The 22,439-nt window shown below is 34.5% G+C and overlaps 1 protein-coding gene across 28 annotated transcripts in view; it reads left to right on the top strand.

Annotated features, from left to right (window-relative positions):
- The window catches only part of cac (calcium voltage-gated channel subunit cacophony), a 1,051,854-nt gene that overhangs the window by 716,537 nt on the left and 312,878 nt on the right, over window positions 1-22,439 (top strand). For all 28 annotated transcript variants that reach the window (XM_069834011.1, XM_069834005.1, XM_069834017.1 and 25 more), the window contains 2 exons: window positions 7,284-7,485; window positions 16,197-16,361. In XM_069834011.1, coding sequence (XP_069690112.1) covers window positions 7,284-7,485; window positions 16,197-16,361 — 367 coding nt within the window. The remainder of the gene's footprint in view (window positions 1-7,283; window positions 7,486-16,196; window positions 16,362-22,439) is intronic.

Here is a 22,439-nt window from a genome sequence, read left to right as displayed (position 1 = left end):
AGGTGGAATGTTCTGCATAACATTGATGATCCTTTGTTTCAAGTCATCCATAGATGTAGACTCTGTCTGAAAAACGTGCTCTTTCACAAATCCCTATAGAAAGAAATCAAGGGGTATGAAGTCTGGTGACCGTGGAGTTTATGACTGAGGTCCATCTCGTCCAACCCAGTGCACACCGAACATCTCATTTAGTTTCAGGCGAACTGTTACAGCATAATGTGCCATGGCCTCATGTTGTTGAAACCACTTTCTTATCTGTTTGCTCAGTGGCAAATCATACAGGAACTCCATTACAGTACTGTTCAGCAATTCCCCATATGTGTGTTGATTTACATTTCCATCAAATAAATATGGTCTCTCAACCATATCACCTAGTATTCCACACCACAGTGACGTGCAGTCCACCCAAGCAACCCAAGCACTGCTTGGGCAGCACTGATTGATTATAAGAATCACGACATCTACGTAAATTAATGATTAAACTTTCTATTTATTTAATCACAAGTCTCGAAACGTTTCTAAGTACTTTTTAATTGTAAGTTGTGTGATGGTGCATTACAATGCACATACTGCGGTCCCGAGCTGGCAGCAGAGTGCCAGCAGTGCAGAATGTAGGTTAGCATGGAAGTTGCCATGACAACCCACGTCATCATAACTTCTAACCTCTGGCTGCGAAACCAGGTGGCCCGGGTTCGAATCCTGGTCGGGGCAAGTTACCTGGTTGAGGTTTTTTCTGGGGTTTTCCCTCAACCCAATACGAGCAAATGCTGGGTAACTTTCGGTGCTGGACCCTGGACTCATTTCACCGGTATTATCACCTTCATATCATTCAGACGCTAAATAACCTAGATGTTGATACAGCGTCGTAAAATAACCCAATAAAAAAAAACTTCTAACCAATGAGGGACGCCTCACGAGACTGCAGTATTTGCATTTACCCCAAGCAGCCTGCAGCCTGCCTGAGCTGGCTGTGTGCGTGAAGTCGAATGAGTGTAAAATGTACTGTTTTTCTTGCGTTTGTTTGTACCAGTACTTTGTTGCTACATTATGTACGTGTATATCAGTGCAATAAAAAGTTTTGATTATGTTTAGTGATAATAATAATTTAATTCAGCAACAAAAGAATAGGCTATTACCATTTTCAGAATACCAATTACGAAAGATGCGATTGGCCTACTGGAAATGTTAAGTGTAACAGACTCTTTTGTTGGAATTGTTTGCTGTTTAGCTGTGGCAGAAGCTCCACTTGGAGAACTACAGAGCCACCGGCGTGGCTCAGTCGGTTAAGGTGCTTGCCTGCCGGTCTGAAGTTGCGTTCGGGCGCGGGTTCGATCCCCGCTTGGGCTGATTACCTGATTGGGTTTTTTCCAAGGTTTTCCCCAACCGTAATGTGAATGCAAGGTAATCTATGGCGAATCCTCGGTCTCATCTCGCCGCCAAATATCATCTCGCTATCACCAATCTCATCGACGCTAAATAACCTAATAGTTGATACAGCGTCGTTAAATAACCAAATAAAATAAAAATAAAAAGAGAACTACAGAATACAACAAGCTAAATACAGTAATTTAACTAAAGCGATATGGGATCATGATGTTGCTATTGCACATATTCGTGCTTCTAACGCACTCGCGACTTTGGAACAACAAAGTATTATTCTACATAATGAGAAGATAACACGCAATAGAGACATTCTGAAAAGGCTTATAAACGCCATTTGTTTACTTGCAAAACTGGAACTTTCATTTAGAGGAAACAGTGAGTAGAAAATGTCCAACTGCAGTAATTATTTAGAACTTTTGGACTACACCACCCAGTATGACCTTCTTCTAAAAAGTCATTTGGAGGCATCTGTAGTGTTCAAAGGTGTATAAAATCGTATTCAGAATGATTCAATTGAATCTGTTGCCAGTGCACAAGACTTCAAACTGCAGTAAGAAACTTGTCGCACAATGGAAGTGCAGTGATGGCCTCTTCATTACATGGTGTCAAGCTAATATTAAGACGTCTTTTCCACAAGCTCTCTTTGTTCACTGCTATGCACACTGTTTAAATTTATCACGGTCCCAAAGTGCTTCAAGTATTCCTGAATGCTGTATATTTTTTGTTACTCTTTCTGGGCTTGTAGCATTTTTCTCCAAATCATCAAAGCGCACAAAATTTCTTGATGAATTTTTGGGTCGACGATTACCACATGTTTCCCCAGCAAGATGGAATAACTCGTCATGACTTACTAATACTTAGGAGTAGTCTTTTATAATCGTATTTTTAATTTTAGGTAGTAGTTGCAGTAGGCCTAATCTTTTAGATTTTGTAAAAAAAAAAGTAGTACCAAATACCAACGTATTTTTATAATTAATAATCAAATATGTTGTTGTTTTCTAATGCCAGGAATTTGACAATAAAGTCATTTGACCTCTTGCACTCCAATATTTTTCAAAGATATTGTCATGGTTAGCCACTGACGCACAGATTTTGAGATGTTCTGAATCCATTTCTTGATTTGAGTTGCACAATGGGCAGTTAGGAGACTGATATATTCCAATTCTATGCAGATGCTTGGCCAAACAGTCATAGCCTGTTGCCAATCTAAATGCAGCTACAGACGATTTGCGTGGTAAATCGGGAATCAACTGTGGATTATGATGCAGAGAGTTCCATTTTTTCCCTTGAGATTGTGTTATCAAATTTTGTTTGTTGAAGTCTAAGTGTACAGATTTAATAAATCTTTTCACAGAGGAATACGTAGATTTAGTAACATGTCTATAAGTAGCAGTGCTGCCCTTCTTTGCTAAAGCATCCCCATTCTCGTTTCCCAGGATTCCATAATGGGATGGTATCCATTGGAATACAATTCTTTTATTGAGTGTTATTAGTTGAGAGAGCATTTTATTTATTTGTGCTATTTGAGATGAAGGTGTGTGTCTAGAGACTATTGATAGAATAGCTGCTTTGGAGTCCGACAATATAACTGCATTTTTAAATTTATTGATGTGGCAGAGAAGATTCCTGAGACTTTCACTTATTGCAGTGATTTCTCCATCAAAACTTGTAAGAAGGAAAAGAAAACTTGACTATGCGGCTGCTTGGGTAATCTGTTGGGCCACCGCATGTCACTGTCACACCACACCATACCATAACTTTCAGAACACAAGGTTGTTAACTTCACGCATCCATCTTTTGTTTTCTTTGGACAAGTATCATGCATTTTGTGTATGAGCATACCCATCCAGAAAGAATAAGCATTCGTCACTTAACAAAACATGCAGTGCACAAATGCTGTGTGATCCAGTTGCAATATGTTCGTCTCTTAATTGGATCCTTTTCTTGCATTGTGAGTAAAATTTTGTAATTTGTAGGGATGAAAACATGCAGATTTCAATATTCTGCGAACAGATTCTCTACTGATACCACTTTCTCGAGCCACATAGTGCACTGACCTTTTAGGGCTGGCCATCGTCTTTGCAATCACGTCTATTGAAAGCTGTCCGTCAGTAGCAGATTTGGGATGACCAATTCGTTTCATGCCGCATACACTGAAAGGTGTTTTAAATTTATGCAATAATTTGGCTGCATTTTGGTGTGATAGTTTTGGAATGTCAGGATGACGACGATGAAACTCATCTGCAACTTCTCTTGTTGTCCTGTGATTGTCCCCACATAGCAGTACTAGCTCCACTTGCTGTTCAGGAGTCAGCATGATCTCTTCAACTTCTAATGAATACGGTATCAATATCACAACTAAAAACAATCAACAATAACAATATCTTCTTCAACTCTTGCTGAACTCAAAATAAACAACAAACGAAACAAAACACAAACTGACTGTAGCATTGTTGTTTACCGTACCATGGCCTACTTGCGACAGGGAGGTTGAAACCCTTGCCCATGTCCTGGGGGCCTGTCCACACGGTGAACTTCTATGAAATACGCGGAATCATACAGTAAGATCTATAATAGCAACTGCCTTAAGGAACAAAGGTTATTCAGTATATGAAGAAGGACACGGCATATCCAGTGAGGGCAGTAATCAAAGAATCAACATAATTGCATTTAAACCTCCCTCTCTTGAAGGTTACATCATAGACCCTACTGTGAGATTCGAATCGCACGAACACCAGCCAGAAGAAGTACACGAGGGAAAAAAGGAATATATATGAACCTTCCATCAGTTTTTATAAGGACAAATACCATCTGGAATCCATCGTCATTACGGGACTAATGATAGGAGCCCGTGGGACCATACCCCGGTTCCTAGTCGACTTCTGTAAATCTTTTGGCCTGCATAAAAATATTTTAAGAGATCTAACAATTGCAGCACTCAGAGGCTCAATAGCTATTTTCAGGCATCATACATATGGACCATGACTAATTCGCATCTCTTTGACGTTACTTTGTTTAATATCATGTGTTTCAATATAATTCAAATTGTTATTTTTCACTCTAACAACAATGTATCACTAAGCCTCAAGGCATTTACTCTATTGTATCATGGTACTCTTTGTCGATGGCAACCTGTAGTGGTTACAGGAAGAAATTAAATAAATAAATACTGTATTCATTTTATGTATTCCATAGAAACTAATTCAGGAAAACTGATAAGAAGACAAAAGATGGAGAATTCTAGCAGTACAAAAGGGGAATATATACTGCCAACCTAGCAATACAAATTAAAAAGATCACTCGGGTTACAGACATCTTGGAGGGGACACATCATTGTGTTATTTTGTACAATAATTATTTCAATTTTACAATTAGTAATGTTTCCCATTTTTCAACTGACTTCTGTGTCACACAGTATATCGCCATAATATAAACCTTCACTCGCACTTTTTTATTGAAACACACTTGCCCACACTTATTTGCTGTTGATTCATTGCCATCTTACTACTTTGGGTGGAATGACCATCTCAGGTACCGTTATTATCTTCTCTTGATAAATTCAAATTTCATTCAGCAAGGGCTTTTTACCTAGGCACTTGTTCACAGAAAATAATACAAGACAGACAAAATGATTTCTTCAGCAATCAATTGTAGTTGTTATTGCTCAGTTACAGACATGAAAACGTCTATTTTTATGCATGTTTTCATTCATAGTTCGTAATTCAACAATGAGCCCAATAGAGACTTCTTGATAGTATGTTCAAATTCATCGCTTCAAAATCATGCTAGATTACATTATTTTGTTTTAATCGTAGAATGGCTGTTGACTAGTGATAATTTAAAAGATCCCCCTTCTCTATTTCAGTTAAATTGTCATTTAAAATCATCTGGTGACTAATCAAATTCTATGAATATTGGACATCAAATGAAGTAATGCTTATGATACACTCATGTGTTGAAGCAGTGTTTTCGGTTTCTCTTAATAATGTGATGTTGTTACCTTCATAGAAGTATGACATTTTGAATTAAATTTCTAATTAGTTTCAAATTAAAATGGGACAAAGTAGGATTTTGAGCCAAACTTACTGGTCAACTGAAACATTATAAAATGGGACAAACTAATTACAACGAGATGTATGGTCACTTTAGATAATAACCATGTACTTAAATATTATGTAACTACAGTTGGTGGCTTCCAGTACTACACTTGATAACTAAGACTTGGCTCTTCTGGACTAATTTCATCTTTCCGATATTCATTTCCAATATGTGCATGCTGTACTGAAGATCAGTAATATTTGGACACATTTCGACTTTTTCTACCAGAAATCTCCATAGTCACCATGGGGACATCTGTTTCCAATGGAGTAATGGATGTTCTGACATAGAATTTTGTCTTTTGTCGAAAATTTTGCCTATATTCGTTATTATTTATTTGTATCTAGTGGCAGGTAAATTGATATTAATCACTGACAATTTACCTATAACTTTATACATAAACAGAAAACAATAAGCAAAACTTAAGAATCTCATCTTATTTCTGATTTTCCAATAATAGTCACATCGCTAAAGTGCAGATAGTTACAAACCAAAAAATCTTGTAATAAATCTGTCACATAGAACTTTTGTCTTATTAAAATCTATCACCCTCAACCAGGTTATAATTCATGATATTTGGGTCCAGAGCCAAGTGTGGTAACTGCTGGACCATCAGAGGTAACACAAATTAATATTATATACTATCAGAATTTACTGGCAGAACAATTCACTTGACTGTTAGTATTATTCACATATTTAAAGTTGTTATCTTAATAAAGAAAGATGTACAATGTGTGTTCCACTCAAATCTCCCAGATTTTAACAAAATATGCAGTACCGGTATTATAAACAATAAAATAGTAATGTTGGAGGAATGACACTGCACGAATGCAAGAGGAATTAAAAAGTTTAATTTAATAAATTTCTGCATGTGACCTAATAGTGGCACTAATAACATGTGTGGATTTTGCGGGGCCCAGATTAGAATATCCACACACATACACTCACTATAGTACACGACATAACTCTTCACAGATACACAACATGCATAACGTAGCCCGCCAAAGTGGTGTGCAACTTGAAAATGGGTCACAGTTCTTCCATCTATCCCCAGTATGCGGAACCCAAATCATGCAAGTGAAGTGGGTAGGCATTAGATACACACATATCTAACATGAACACATCCGAGATAGCTCAAATCTGAACATATGGTGTGGTCTTATAAAGGACAGGATTGTTGGGTCATTCTTCTATGAAGCAACAAATAATTGACACCATGTACATTTACGTCCTGGGATAGTTCATTTATCCTAAGTAGCAATCTGCAGCCCAACATACCGGTACCGTATTCTTTTTAACAGAATTGGTTTCCTTCACATTGGAGTTTGCAAGTTCGAGAGTCCTGGACTGGATGCAACATACTCATTCATGGCCACTACATTCATGTAATATATCATTCCATTTGATTTTTTTATGGGGCTATCCTAAACATCACGTATTTGCATTTGGAGTACCTGACCTACCAACTTCAAACGAGTCTTCATCTGTGATGTGATTGCTATGGTAACAATGGATATGTTGGAAAAAATATGGCAAGAAATTGATTTCGGGTTTGATATTGTTAGTCGTAGAAATTTATTAATAAATGTCAATTAGATTTTCCAACTTTTAGATTCATGATATGCCAAAATATGGAAGGTTTGAATGGAAAATCATGTACTTTAATTATAAAAATATTTTAAATAAATAGTTTACTATATGACATTGAAAATGCATTGTGTTAGGGCATAATTTAATAGTAGACAGAAATAACTAAGTGGTAAAAATGTTAAGTTTACTGACTGCTGACCATATTATTCCAGGGTCCTGTATAACTCGATGGCTGCCACACAAGATGACCATGGTCCCGTCCAAAACTACCGCATTGAGATGTCCATCTTTTACATTGTTTACTTTGTTGTATTTCCATTCTTCTTTGTTAACATCTTCGTGGCTTTGATTATCATTACATTTCAAGAGCAAGGCGAAGCTGAGTTGCAAGATGGAGAGATTGACAAGAATCAGGTACAAATTTACTAATAACTTGAAATATTCCTACTGTAACTAAATGGTGGCCTGGTAGATCAGTTGGTACAGCAGATGGCTAAAGACTGGAAGGCCAGAGTTCCTGGGTGGTGACAGGGTTTTCTCATTGCTACACATTCCATAACAGCTCCGAGGTTCATTAAACCTCGTATCAAATTGAGTACCAAGTCTTTCCTGAGGGTAAAAAGGCAGTCGGAGCAAGGTGTTCATATACCTCATTCCAGTGCCGAGGTCAAGTGCACATGGTGCTCTACCTCCATTCCCACAAATGCCTGTATGGCATGTATAGGGGATACTTTTACCTTCATAGTAACTAAACAGATTAAAACAATATTGACATATAAACACATTCATTAATATATATATATATATATATATATATATATATATATATGTAGAAAATTTCTTTTTCATTATTTGAATACTTTTATTGATAAAACATAAAACAACGAACAGTAAAATTCCTCATATCTGGCACCCAAATAACAGCAATACCAAAACAACGGCACTTTTGACTAGGGCAAAAAAAAAGAAAATAGTCATCCAGGATAGATCAGATAGCATCAGTAACTTGCCGCTTGGGTCTTATAAACAATGCACAGAGACGATATTTAAATTTACCACTTGAGTTCGTTTGTTTTGAGCGGATGTTGGATGAATTTAAATAAGAAAATGTGAAATTCTCTGTTCCTGTAGTGTGTGAAAGTTTCATTCTTGTGATAGATAGCATCATGGCTATTACCGCTAAGCACAAGAGGAATGTCCTCATACTGACGCAAAAGCATGAATTACTAGAGGAATTAATAGAGACAGGAGCTCATAGATCCAAATTAATGGACGAATATAAAGTTGGAAGTTCAACTTTATACGATAGAAAGAAACAAGGCAGTCAACTTTGGTGATTCGTAAGTAACAATGAATCTACGAAAGTTGCGGAAAATCGAAAAACTATACATAAATCCCACTGTGAAAAATTGGATCGTGTTCTATATGAATGGTTTGCAATTAAAAGATCTGAGGGAATGTGTATTTCTGGGCCGATGCACCAGAAAATGAAATACAAGGTGAGTGTGGATTTTTCGTTGAGTGGCTTAACAGATTCAAAGAGAGACATTGAATCCGAAAACTAGACATGTCCGGTGAACAAAGGAGTGCTGACGAAGGGTTCGCAGATCAGTTTATTAATTAGTTCCAGAAAATAGTGTCAGAGAGTAATGTTAGTGTGGAACAAATATATAATGCTGATGAGACTGGTTTATTATAGAGGTGTCTTCCTACAACAACATTGACGTGTGTGACCGAAATCTCGCCTAAGGGCTTCACGTGAAACAATGATCGTGAGGTACACACAACGTGACATTGACAGTGGTGGGAAAATACCGAAATCCAAGGTGCTTCAAAATTATAAAGAATCTCCCTGTCAATTATCAGGCACAAAAGGAAACACGGATGGACTGCCACAGCCTGGACCATCAGTGTTGTCACATTAGGAAGTTCACACGAATTTCATGTTCAATGAATATTCGAACCGAAAATTAGTGTATTTTTGTGTTAAGTGATGTATTTTAATAAAGAAAATTCACACAGTTTTATGTTATTTAGTTATTATCAAGTCACTGAGAAATAAGCTTCATATGACTGCAATTTCAACAGGTTTGCATCATAAAATACGAACAGTTAATTTTTTTAAATACTTATTCAGTTATCTGGCAAAATCTCGTATCCAGAACTTGACTGGTCCCGTTGGTGCTGGTTAAGAGGGATTCTACTGTATATGTTACTTGGCATTTATCATGTTACGTGTTTCAGAAACATGAATCTAAAATGTTTAACCCATTATAGTTTAATATGGACACTTTTTATGGGCAGATTGCATTTGTGCGTGTTAAAATGTGTATATTTTATTGGTGTCATTGTGTGATTACATTTTTTTTCAGGATACATATTCAATTAATTTTTACATTTTAAAAGAGATCTATTGTAAGACTGTAGATATATGTGAATACTCCATGCCATTGAATAATCCGCACACCCTAATTTTAGGAGAAAAGAAAAGATTGCTGTAATTTTAATCCTACATAATGATATACTCCAAAACTAAATAAAATATCAGTTTATTTCAAAAAAACGTGTCATAATCTTTACATACTGTCGTAGATGCATCCGGCACTCTGCGTACAATAGCAAAAAAAAATGCTAATTACAATTTTTATAAATTTAATGTTAATATGTGCAATAAATAAAGTCAATAATTACATGCTCCCTTACCGCTATTCATCATTACTTTCGTCGTCACTAGTGAAAGAATCAGTTCCATCAAGTGAATTCATGATACTCACGCAGGGTATTCACGAATATATGGTATTATTTATATCACTTTATCCTGTGTACAGTATGCATGTATCCATATCAACTGGCAAACAGAATGTGTTGTTAGCAGTGGATTTAACATTAATTTTTCTCTTTCGAATACTGAACAATATTCAGTCTATAAAGATTTATGAAAGTAGGAGAATGATTTTAATTGGTTGTAAAATCTTGCAAAGAGTCGAAAATTGCATAAGTTTGTTCATCATTCTCTTCAGCCATTAGAAGGCAATGGTAAAAGATTGAATGTAAAGAATACTTTATAACTGAAGGATACGTGCCAAATTAGATCTCACACGAGTACATGTTGATGTGGAGCTGTTTTTATCTGCATGAAGCTTGATTGTAATTTTATATTTTTTAACAAGCTTTAAAAATTAATAATGTGTATGTGTCAAAAAAACATTTTAATAAATTTCAAGGTTTATGCTCATTAAAAAAAAAAAACAAATCAATATACATTAGCATAAACCTCACAGACATTTTGTTTAAAAGAAATTAACTTGCCAAAAGACAATCACTTAGTGTCACTAAATACTGAGACGCGGTACTGGTACCCACACCCATTCATGGATCAACTATGTGTTGAGGAAAACCAGGAACAAAAGATGGAAAACCGTTTGATTATCTTGTGGTAACAAAGGATAAACAACATAAACAATACTCAGTTCAAAGCTACTTTAATAATTAACAAATTGGCACTCAAGAAAAGTGGTATAACAAACACACAAAAAACAGATGTGCTGACACACACACAAGTAATTCCATTCTCCCTTCTCTGTTAAGAGACGGATAACCAACCAAAAATTATAAAAGTGTATCACAAAATAACTCCAATCTCTAGCAAGGGAAGAAGAAGAGAAAGGAAACTGTTAATATTAATTAAACACCTAAATTATCCCACCTCAATTAATAACAAATATCACAATAATTGACCATAACCCCTAGCTGACTTAACTACTTCACACAACACCTGATTTTCTAATTGTGGAACATACACATGCTTCTCTCCAGGAGAATCTTAATTCACAAATTAGAATATAAAATACAGTTACTGAACTTTCTCAAAGGTTTGCCAGAAGATGTACACTTGTCACAAAATCCGTTCATGATGACGGTAGAAAACAGTGTAGAAAATGTACTCATGCAATCAAGATGGTCCAGCAAAAAAAAAAAAAATTACTGCTAGCATATGGACCAGGTCTTCTTACTACGATGCATGATGCACATCCAATCAACGCCCGCAACTGAGTGTTCATCTCTGGAGAAATCCCGATTGGGAAAACATGAGAGAAAAATTGAAAACATAAAGACAGTTACCCATTCAAAAGAGCCAATCAGAAACCTTCTTGCAATTAGCCTCGAACACCCAGAAGTACAGGAAGCGAAGTACTGTACTCTAGTAAGAGAAAAAGCAGAAAACATAAATTAAATTAAATTAAATTAAATTAAAATAAAACAAAATAAAAAGAGAGGACAGGGATAAAGCTAAGATAGGAAAAGGAAAAAGAGGAAAACAAGACAAATTAACATGGCGGAAAGACTAAACTCCACAATACATAGACATATAGGTTTGTAGTTTACACATTTTAAAGATCTCTAGCAGCAAAACTTGTCATTCTTTCACTTTTGAATCATTGTCATGAGTTAATTGGTTAGACGAACCAGTATTACATCTCACCAGCTTATTGCTGGTTATGTAAATTTGTTCAAATTGAACCAATAAGATTGAATATGAAACTATGAGTGTTTCAAAAATTAGTCTACGATATTGTTATAATCATGCATGGTATCACAGTCTTCAAAATTTCCACTACTTTTCTCTGCTAAGTTTCATTAAAAGGAAAAAAGAATTATAAGTCCTGGGCATGAGGCATATTTCCTGACAAGATTCTACAAATTCGATATTATCACCTATCTCCATTGTTTTTCTACGTTATAGTGTGAAGAAAATTATTAATAGTTACTGGGTGGGACATGTCCTGCCTGTTTCTTCCTCTCTCTCTAAAGATATCCGTGTTTATTGTTATGTACAGAGAGATCTAGAGGGATTATTATAGATTTATTCATTTGTCCTACAGAATAATATCTGTAATATTGACAATTAATATTTGAGGAGAAAAATTTGCTCCGGCGCCAGGGATCGAACCCGGGTCCTTGTTTCTATGTACCAAGTGCTCTGACCACTGAGCTATGCCAAATTCAATTCACAGCACTGGACCGAACCCTCCTCCTTCAATGTTTCCCTTTGTGGCCTGATTCCAAGTTAGACATATATGTTGACATATATTATGTCCAATGTCAACTGCCATTATACGTCAACATATATGCCTAACGGTCCACACCTGTGGAGTAATGGTCAGCGAGTCTGGCTGCGAAACCAGGTGGCCCGGGTTCGAATTCCGGTCGGGGCAAGTTACCTGGTTGAGGTTTTTTCTGGGGTTTTCCCTCAACCCAATACGAGCAAATGCTGGATAACTTTCGGTGCTGGACCCCGGACTCATTTCACCGGCATTATCACCTTCATATCATTCAGACGCTAAATAACCTAGATGTTGATACAGCGTCGTAAAATAACCAAATAAAATAAATAAAAATATATGCCTAACTTGAAGTCAGGCCACAAAGGGAAACAATGAAGGAGGAGGGTTTGATCCGGTGCTGTGGATTGAATTCGCCGTAGCTCAGTGGTCAGAGCGCTTGGTACGTACAAACAAGGACCTGGGTTCGTTCCCCGGCACTGGAGCGAATTTTTTTTCCTCAAATATTAATTGTCTAGAGGGGTTGCTGGACTGTGAAAGAGCTTGTTTATTAAATACTCTTGAAGAACTGTAGGTACATAAATTTCAATTGGGATTTTTCTACCATTCTTATATCCAGTACATACTTCATTTTAAGCAACTTTACTAAAGTACTAAAAATAGGTTTGTATCTGTCTCTGTAAATGGAAGTATGTTACAACACAAGAAAGCATTGTAAGCTATGACAACTCTTGGCTATGGAGTTGTCAATTCATTTCGATGAATTGATGAATGAATGAATCAATCAATCATGTGCTTGTAGAGGATGGAACAGCGATACAAATTATGTGCTCTTTGGCCATCCATATGTAGTCTAACGTTGTGGTACCTCCACTGTTGAATTTTTACATGGGTGGAAAAGTTTGCATGAAGTCCTCTCATGTGCATTAAATCTATGACATAGACCTTCCTGCTCCACGTTCTTCCCAGAGGCAGTCATACTAAGTATTTTCTATTAGCCTTAAAAATCCATAGCCCTTGGCCAGAATGAATTCACGAATCTTGACTCCAGCCACAAGAATAGTATGACGATCATAATATTGTCCTGGGCATGTCTGCCTTCAGAAAGGAATTTCTGGTCATTAATTTGGAGGATTTTAAAATCACTCTCAAGATTGTTGCTGTATCTCATGTGATGTTGGCCTGAAGAACCTCTTGTTTCATTCTAATTTTGGCACCTATATGTAGTTTGCTGGTGCCAATTGCACGTTTCTGTACTGTATTTAATTTACTCTGTTCTCATGTAATTGATTCTATAAAAAAATCTTAATTTATTCTCATCCAATTCCGTGAAAGTTCATGTCATGTATTTTTGATTTCCTTGATGTAATCTTGGTTTTTATAATACCAAGTAAAGCATAATATGAACAGTTTATTTGTTGTATTTGAAGATTTTTTCTTCTAAATCATCATCCAGGCTGAGTTCTTAGAAAGTTAAAAGCTTCCCTCTCCCTCTGGCAGTAGCAGGTATTTTACTTAATGTCATCCACCCAAGCGTCCCCATCTGTGAGCATCACACCAAAGCTGTAGTTAATATTGTCACTGTAGGCAGCATTACCCTCAGTGCAATATTTCATCCATCGTTTAAAACTAATACATCCTCATATTTCTTATTATCTTCTTAAAAATTGTTTTCTAATCCCTAAGATAACTTACTTTATGCGTACTACTCCTGTATGGCTTCTTCCATCTTTCCTACATAAAGCTGATGCTCTTTTTCGATCCAGTTTGGAAATGATACTAAATATATGTTTTACTGATACTAGTTGGACTCAAGCCTCTCTCCCAATTAAATTTGGTGGTGCGGGCATTCGAAAACTTTCTGACATTTGTATACCTGCTTTTCTTTCTTCTGCCTTTGGGGTTTTCCGTTGCATCAAATCGCTCTTTCCTTTATACAGTAATGCAGCTGAAATCTGTCATGTGCGTGATGCTCTGACTAGTTGGTATACTTCCTCACAAACCACTCATCCTCCTGCCCATCTTGAATTTCAAAAGCAGTGGGACGTTATCTTTTCCCAAAAAATTTTAGATAAACTCCTTTCTTCTTTCAAATCCGAACAAGACATTGCACGTCTCCTAGCTCTTCAAGAGAGTGAGTCTGGAGCTTGGTTACATGCATTACCATCTACTCACATCGGCACTCTAATAGATAGTACATCCTTTAAAATCGCAATGGCTTTACGTCTCGGTTGTAAACTCTGCCAGCCACACCAATGTATTTGCAGAGGAATAATTGCTGATATTTACGGCCATCATGCACTCAGCTGTGCAAGGAGCAAGGGTCGCATTCCCAGACATACATCACTCAATGATATCATTAAAAGATCTCTGACTTCATGTGCCATCCCGTCTCTTTTGGAACCACCAGGTATTAGTCACGCGGATGGTAAACGGCCCAATGGTCTGACCTTAATTCCATGGTCTAGAGGAAAATCTTTAATTTGGGACTCCACTTGCGTTGACACTCTAGCTCCATCTCACTTGCCGAATACCTCCAGATGCACAGCATCTGCTGCTGAATTAGCCGTGAAGAAAAAAGTCAATAAATATGTTCATCTTTTAGACAATTATATCTTTATCCCCTTTGCTGTGGAGACCTTCGGTCCTTGGAGTCATGACGCTAAAGTTTTGGTATCTCAAATCAGCCAAATTTTGATCTCCATTACTCTGGTGATCATTGTTGCACTACTTATTTGCGTCAGTGCTTAAGTATTGCTATTCAATGTGGAAATGCAATGAGTGTTTTAGGTACTCTTCCCGAGTCCAGCCCTTTGGACGAACTCTTTCTCCTGTAAAATTTATTAAGTATTCCTTATGCAAATATTTGTATTTAGTTTTATATACCGTATGTGGAAATGCGTGTTATTATTCGGTTGAGAAGCTCTTATCATCCAGTCTGCTGTCCAAAAATCTGAAAGTTAGAATTTATAAAACAGTTATATTACCGGTTCTTCTGTATGGTTGTGAAACTTGGACTCTCACTCTGAGAGAGGAACATAGGTTAAGGGTGTTTGAGAATAAGGTGCTTAGGAAAATATTTGGTGCTAAGCGGGATGAAGTTACAGGAAAATGGAGAAAGTTACACAACACAGAACTGCACGCATTGTATTCTTCACCTAACATAATTAGGAACTTAAAATCCAGACGTTTGAGATGGCCAGGGCATGTAGCACGTATGGGCGAATCCAGAAATGCATATAGAGTGTTAGTTGGGAGACCGGAGGGAAAAAGACCTTTAGGGAGGCCGAGACGTAGATGGGAGGATAATATTAAAATGGATTTGAGGGAGGTGGGGTGTGATGATAGAGACTGGATTAATCTTGCACAGGATAGGGACCGATGGCGGGCTTATGTGAGGGGCAATGAACCTTCAGGTTCCTTAAAAGCCATTTGTAAGTAAGTGAGTAATACCGTATGTGGAAGATATTGGAATGAAATAACCATTATTATTCAATGGTTTTTATTAGCTTTATTCACTTGTTTCTATTAGCTTTAATCTGCAATTGTTTAATTCAAAGCCTCCTCAAATTGATGTACTGAAACATTAAAATTTTCCTTTGTTCAGTACACACACATTGTAATCAAAAGAGGTCATTTTTACGAAACAATAGTTTATAAAAGACAAACAAATATATATGATTTTGTACGTACTGAGACCTGAAGGATCCAACAATTAGGAAATAAGTACATAGTGCTATTTAAAAAAAAAAACAGACTCATTGGCACACTCTTTATAAATGAGAAGCAAAGTATTTGAAAACATGGTTCAAAATATTACTTCTTTGATACCCTAGAACTTTTGTATAAAGAGTTTCTTCATAAAATTAGAAGTAACAAAGTTACAAGCATTGTTCCATACTTTTTACTCACTCTGTATATTTCGAGTAGGTAATATGAAAGAACCAAGAAATATTTAAGACAAGTTGTGGTATAAATTTAAATAAGGAATGTTCTCTTCGAAATGATACTGAAATATGATAGTCCTGTTTAATTTTTCCGTAAATCTCGCTTTACTTATAGAAATCTTGTATCGACTTCACAATTGGGGCCAGACCACTCGAAAGGTATATGCCCAGCAAACGAAACAGCTTCAAATACAAGGTGTGGCGAATTGTTGTGTCGACTCCATTTGAGTACTTCATCATGATGCTGATTGTGCTGAACACACTTCTGCTTATGATGAAGGTATGTGGTGAATTTTCTTATTGTTGTAGTCCGTCAATTGATTGCTGTTCTAGTATGTAGTGGAGAAATGGTAGATATAGCGCTGTGAAGTAGATGTCATAGAGGTTATAACAAACTTTTGTTACAGAATATTACTGCTTTCATTATTTAAAGAAAAAAAAATAAGAAAAACACTTTCTTTTATTGACTAATTCTCCTGTATGTGAAGGAAATATATCCTCTATGACTCCATAAAATATATTATAGAAATCTGATTGTCATTTTTATTGTTTTTAATATTGTGAGATATTTTCGAGGGCATTCAAGAGTTACCAAGCTCACTAAGTTTTTGCTTTGTGTACATAATAAACGAAATTTTTTATAGAAAATTACTTTTCATTAAACAAAGCTTGTCGCTTCTGAACTTGGATTCGCATTTGGTCTTGTTTGTAGTGAATAAGTAATATTTTGGGCTTGGTGACATTTTGAGCATAGTTAAACTGTACATATTTAGGGCTTACAAACTAATAGTGGCATCTTGATTTTTTATTAATTTTTCTACGGGGCAAAGTTTTGGAGAGATGCCCTGAAAATAAGCGATGTTACTGGATTTTTAACAGGGTTTAACACTACCTCAGTGGAATTTGAATAGGTTTATTTTTATGCACATGCTTAAACTGCTGGTTTGAACACATTTTGCACACAAACAGTTACTTGCAAAATGCTTATTGCTAATTGACTACGAGAAACTTAGCAAACATAAGCTTCCACACCACTTTGCATGCTTCCCACATTTCCGTTTTTACACTGACACTAAAACAGGAAACAGACAAACTCAAGAACCAGAAAAATGTGTAACAGACATTTGACATTTGTAAACCAGCATACACTGTGTTTAGATCTACTGTAATAAAATCGTGTTTGGTAATGTACAGATAGTTTCATAACGTGTTTGTCATATTTTAAGAATTGATTTAAGAAATTGTATTGAATAGTACATAATTGGTCCTATTTCAAGATAAGAACTAATAAACATAAATAAATGTCATGTATATTGTTCAGTATTATGAAACGTCCAGATTTTTAGTTCAAAAGGTTGAAATGTTTTTAAATGTAATCTGTTATCCAAAATGAAAGCTTCTTCCCCTAAATATGGAATGTTTGCATTTCATTATGTCGATCGCTTGGTAAAGCTTTTATGCACACATAGACTGCGTTTTATCTCCAGAAATGTTATCTATATTGAAAGAAAGTTTGAGAAGTTCTCCTATCGAGATTTTTTCTTTTAATTCAAGTTAGTCTGTGCTCATATGATATCCTATTGCTACTATTATTTACTGAGAATCGATGCCAAATATTACTTTAAGAAACGAAATCATTAGCAGCAGGTGAAAATGTAGATATAATAAAATACAGTATTTTTAAGACTTCTGTGGTAGGACCAATTATGTGTTATATTTTTTGTTGGCGTTATTTCTTGAATTACTCAACTAATGTATGACTTAAAAGTTGTGAATCATTCTGCACATTTCCAGAAATGTCAGGTTTATTTCACTTGTATATGAAAATTGTTTTAACACGGAATAAATGTAACTTATGTAAGTCCACTTTACATCATTAACATCTGTTCTACATTACTTGTGATTTAGCAACACAATAGTCACTTTAATGTGTCAAAATTTGAGAATTATAATTGTAATAACATAATATTTAAACAATTGTACATACATTACTATACACAATCCCTACAACTGTGCACACTATTATGTTCAACACATGAAGAGATGGATACTAATTTAAAATGTGTTTCTCATGGGGCAGTGTTTTTAAAGAAATTTCCTTTCCAGGTAGTGAAAAATTTGTTAAGATGTTTTCTACTATAATTGTCATGTTATCCTATGATTGACAGGGCTAAGATTGCTCGCATAAATGTTGTGATCACATGATGATTGGTGTTTTGATGTTTGGAGCATTTAGTCCTGTACATCATTTTCTGTAATTGACTGATGACTGGTTGGATTGATTGGCTGGTTGATCGGTTGGTTGACTGATTGGTTGATTGGTGGATTCGAGCAGTGATAAGTGTTCATGAAGCATGTCATCATGCATCTTGTGGCAATGCATTTCCACCGAGAAAATTAAGGCCTTTTGGGTGTTTCTTTAATTTTTTTTTTTTGTGAAAAATCTATTGTTTTTATTTTAATTGAAGGAAATGATAAATTTGCCAAAACATTTTGCACTGTGCCAGTTCAATAATTATTCACAGTTTTTTTATGTAGTGAAGTACTGTCTTACCCTGCATTTCATATGTTATCATTAATAAAGAATTGAATAACAATATGATGTACCGCTTCATTTCATTCATTATGATTACTTCTAAAAATCCAAAATCAGTATATTATTTTCGCAATCCAGTATATATTCGGTTTTTACAGGATACTTTGCCACAATGCATAAATTGCAATTATTATAGTTCCTATAGTAGATCTGTTCCATAAGTTTTATAACGTTTTTGTTGAGTATTTGAACCATTCATTTATTTTTGGACATATTATAGAAACAGAATTAAATTTTGCATTAAATTATAGTTACTACTTCCCGGTCTAAAAAATCTCAATGATAGCTTGATAATATAGTTTTCCTCTTGTCTTAGAAGTTAAAAAATATATACATGTATATATAACATTCAAGCAAATAATTCTTACGGATATCATTATACATCACATTACATTACTTCGCTGATCTTTTGTAAAGTTCAGTTCCAGACGCATCTTAACACTAGGAATTGATTATTATTTATTAATTTAACAATTGTCATAAATTTTTAAAGAGACATTATCACTACACTTTCTTTTAGGCTATTATTTCATGTTCAGCAAAAATAATGACTACCGGTACCTTACACTCGTTATTTCAGAATTGCTTCTTAAACTCAATGATATATGATCAGATTAAAATCTTTGTTAATTCTCACAATGACAATGATGTAAGTACGACATTTATAAGAATAATCTACAAAGGCATGCATGATCTTGCATCCTTATAAGAAAGAGGTCTCTGAACTTACAGAATAGCTATATGAACTCCAAGTTAGTTCGCCACTATGGAGTTTGTCGTCCCACTGAAGCAATTTCGATGATTTTGAAGGGGACAAAACCAAAAAGAGGACGTAAGGAGAAATAGCCTATTCCTTAATCTCAGGACAAAGCTTCTTCTTAGACGTCCAGAGACTTATGTAAAAAGTAATCCTTGTGAATTCATGATCCTTGTCATCAAGTCAAGTCACTGGAAATCAACAGAAATTAATGCTTCAAATATTTTATTGTATTTTGAAAGGAAAAAAAAATTGTACCGGCATTTCTTTTATAAAGAACTGAAAGACTGTGAGTTCAGATTTTGTATGCTTTTAATATTACCTATCTGCATATTTGTCACTAAATATTGATAGGAACATCGATATAAAATTTTGTTACTTCATTGCATTGCACTGTCATCACAGTTAAAATGGCAGTACTTCATTATTGCATAACTACCGATACTGTACATTTCTAACTGTGATTGTAAAATAATAACCTCTAATGTGGGACATGGTGTGGCTACATCAATATTGACTAAATATTCTTGTCTGATGTCTATGCGAGAATGTAACTATACATAATCATTAATTATTTATTAATTTTTAAAAAGTACCGGTAACAGTCATTATTGTTCCTCTGCAGATCTTATTAATTCTGTCTAAAATAAAGAATGTTGAAATGCACAAAAGAGTAGTTTTTTACTATTATTTATTTTTTATTGCTCATTTTATTCTAAGAAAGCTATACAGAAGAGCTCACTTCCACTTCAATTTTTTTCAAATTGCATGTATTTACAGGATTGATACATCTCATATGAGTACAATATAAAATCCTTCCTTTGTCATCGTGTAATTGTTATTTTGTAATTTTAGTCGCTATGTAGAATTCTGCTTCATAAATTATTATACATTATTTAAATAACTTGATTTGATAATTGGAAATGCTGAAATGAAATTATCGATCTGATTTCGTAGGATAAATGAATATTGATTTTAAACCAGTAGGGCCTACAGTAATTGTAAAATACGTTTTTTAGGCATCAGTTATTTAGATAATATGGTAATTATTTAATTTTATGTTTAGTAATAAATTACTATGTTACTTGGCAATGTTTAATAATAAAAAATGTAATACTGTATTATTTTGTTGTATTATTAATAATAATGTTACTGTTTCATTGTTTTAACAACTCCAGTTTTTACTTAATATTAGTAAACAATAGTTGAATGCTATATTATTACATTATAAAGATTTTTAAATATAATACCATTTAATAATAATTCTTGATATCATAACCCCGGATTCTCTCAAATATAAAGATATAAAACTGAATTCAGTAATCATAATTAACGAAAGGTAACCTGAGAAACATAATTTATATTTATATGAAAGAGGTTTAAAATTGTTTATAGGAATTCATACATATTGAAAGTTCATTTACTTGCAGATATCTTCATTCATCTATTTTCATTGCTCATACATACGCTTTCAGCTTGGGGCTATTTCACTTTAGCTTGGGCATGAATGTTTGCATATCAATCATATCATCTATTCACATCAGCCCAGCCATATTTTCTTCTCAATTTCTGTATCTATTCTGGTAACTTCTATTTTCGTACTACATTAAATTACCTGTATCTATAAAATAGCAATTATACTATATACCGGTACAGTAGAATTCCTCGTATCTGGCAACTATGGGACAAAGCCAATGCCGGGTAACTGATTTTGCCGGATAATTGGAAAGTACGTTTATAGGTTATGTAAAGACATACTGTACTGCACAAATATTTTTTTTTCCTTGTTTAAATTTAGTAATTTTCATATATGTAGATATATAAAAATAAAGTTTTGAAATACGTACAATGTTTATTTTTAGTACTGAATATGGTAATGTACATTTATCACTTCATAATTTATTGTAATGCATAATAGCGTAAAAAATAACGGTTTATATATACTATCTATCACCGGAATGAAACTTTTACAAGCTGTAGGAACAGAGAATTTCACACTTTCCTATTTACATTCATCCAACACTCCTTTGAACAGGCGAGTTCAAGTGGCAAATTTAAAGATATTGTCTCTACAAATTGTTTGCAAGGCCCAAACAGCTTACTGATATCTAGGGACATAACAGAGTTTTCTGTCTATGTTTTCACGCGTGAACAATGTAAAGAGTAAACAATATGCAGCATGTGCGATCTACGGAAACCACTCACATTTTCGACTCTTCCCTTTTGCATGAATAACTTTTTTTGGCCTAGCCAAAAGTGCCGTTGTTTTGGTATTGCCGGTTAATTGGGTGCCGGATACAAGGGTTTTTACTGTACTAACTTACATGATAGTCTATTGAATAAATAATAGTGCAATAATCTAAACTATCATTGCATTTTAAGCAGTTTCAATTACAATAACAGGTAAGATACATAATAAACGTAATAAATAAATCCACATAGCAATGGTGACTAAGGTAAAGTAACTTTTTTGGGAATTTATTCCACTTTGTATTAAAATAATAATAATAATAATAATAATAATAATGATAATAATAATACTCAGAGCAATAAGAATCTCTACATAAATAATGATACAATTTTTTTTATTTTTTCGTAATTTATTTCTTTACTTATTTATGAAGTATTGAAAATCCTATATTCTTTCATTGTGTCAGTAGTTATATATTTTGCGGTCTTTTATCTTAACACTGTTTATTTTATTAGAAAAATTAACAAATATGGGCATATGTTACTGAAATTTTAATGTTAAATTAGCTGATTGGTCTTTTAATTTAAGTCTTAACGATTTTATATAGACTAAATTGATAATACTTGCAAGCATGTATATGTAGCAATAATATTATTATTGAGATGAAATACATCAGTTTCGAAAATGAAAATTCATTGTACCAGTATATGACATTTTATATTAATTATGATTATTTTTGAAAATCCCATTAGTCTTATTTTAGTTCTCTTAATTCAGTATGTTTAACAAAAGAATATTTTTAACAATTTTAAAT

The sequence above is a fragment of the Periplaneta americana genome, chromosome 8 (assembly GCF_040183065.1).
Source record: "Periplaneta americana isolate PAMFEO1 chromosome 8, P.americana_PAMFEO1_priV1, whole genome shotgun sequence".
NCBI lineage: Eukaryota > Metazoa > Arthropoda > Insecta > Blattodea > Blattidae > Periplaneta > Periplaneta americana.
Note: the sequence above shows the minus strand (reverse complement) of the source record. Positions and strands in the feature narration are given on the sequence as shown.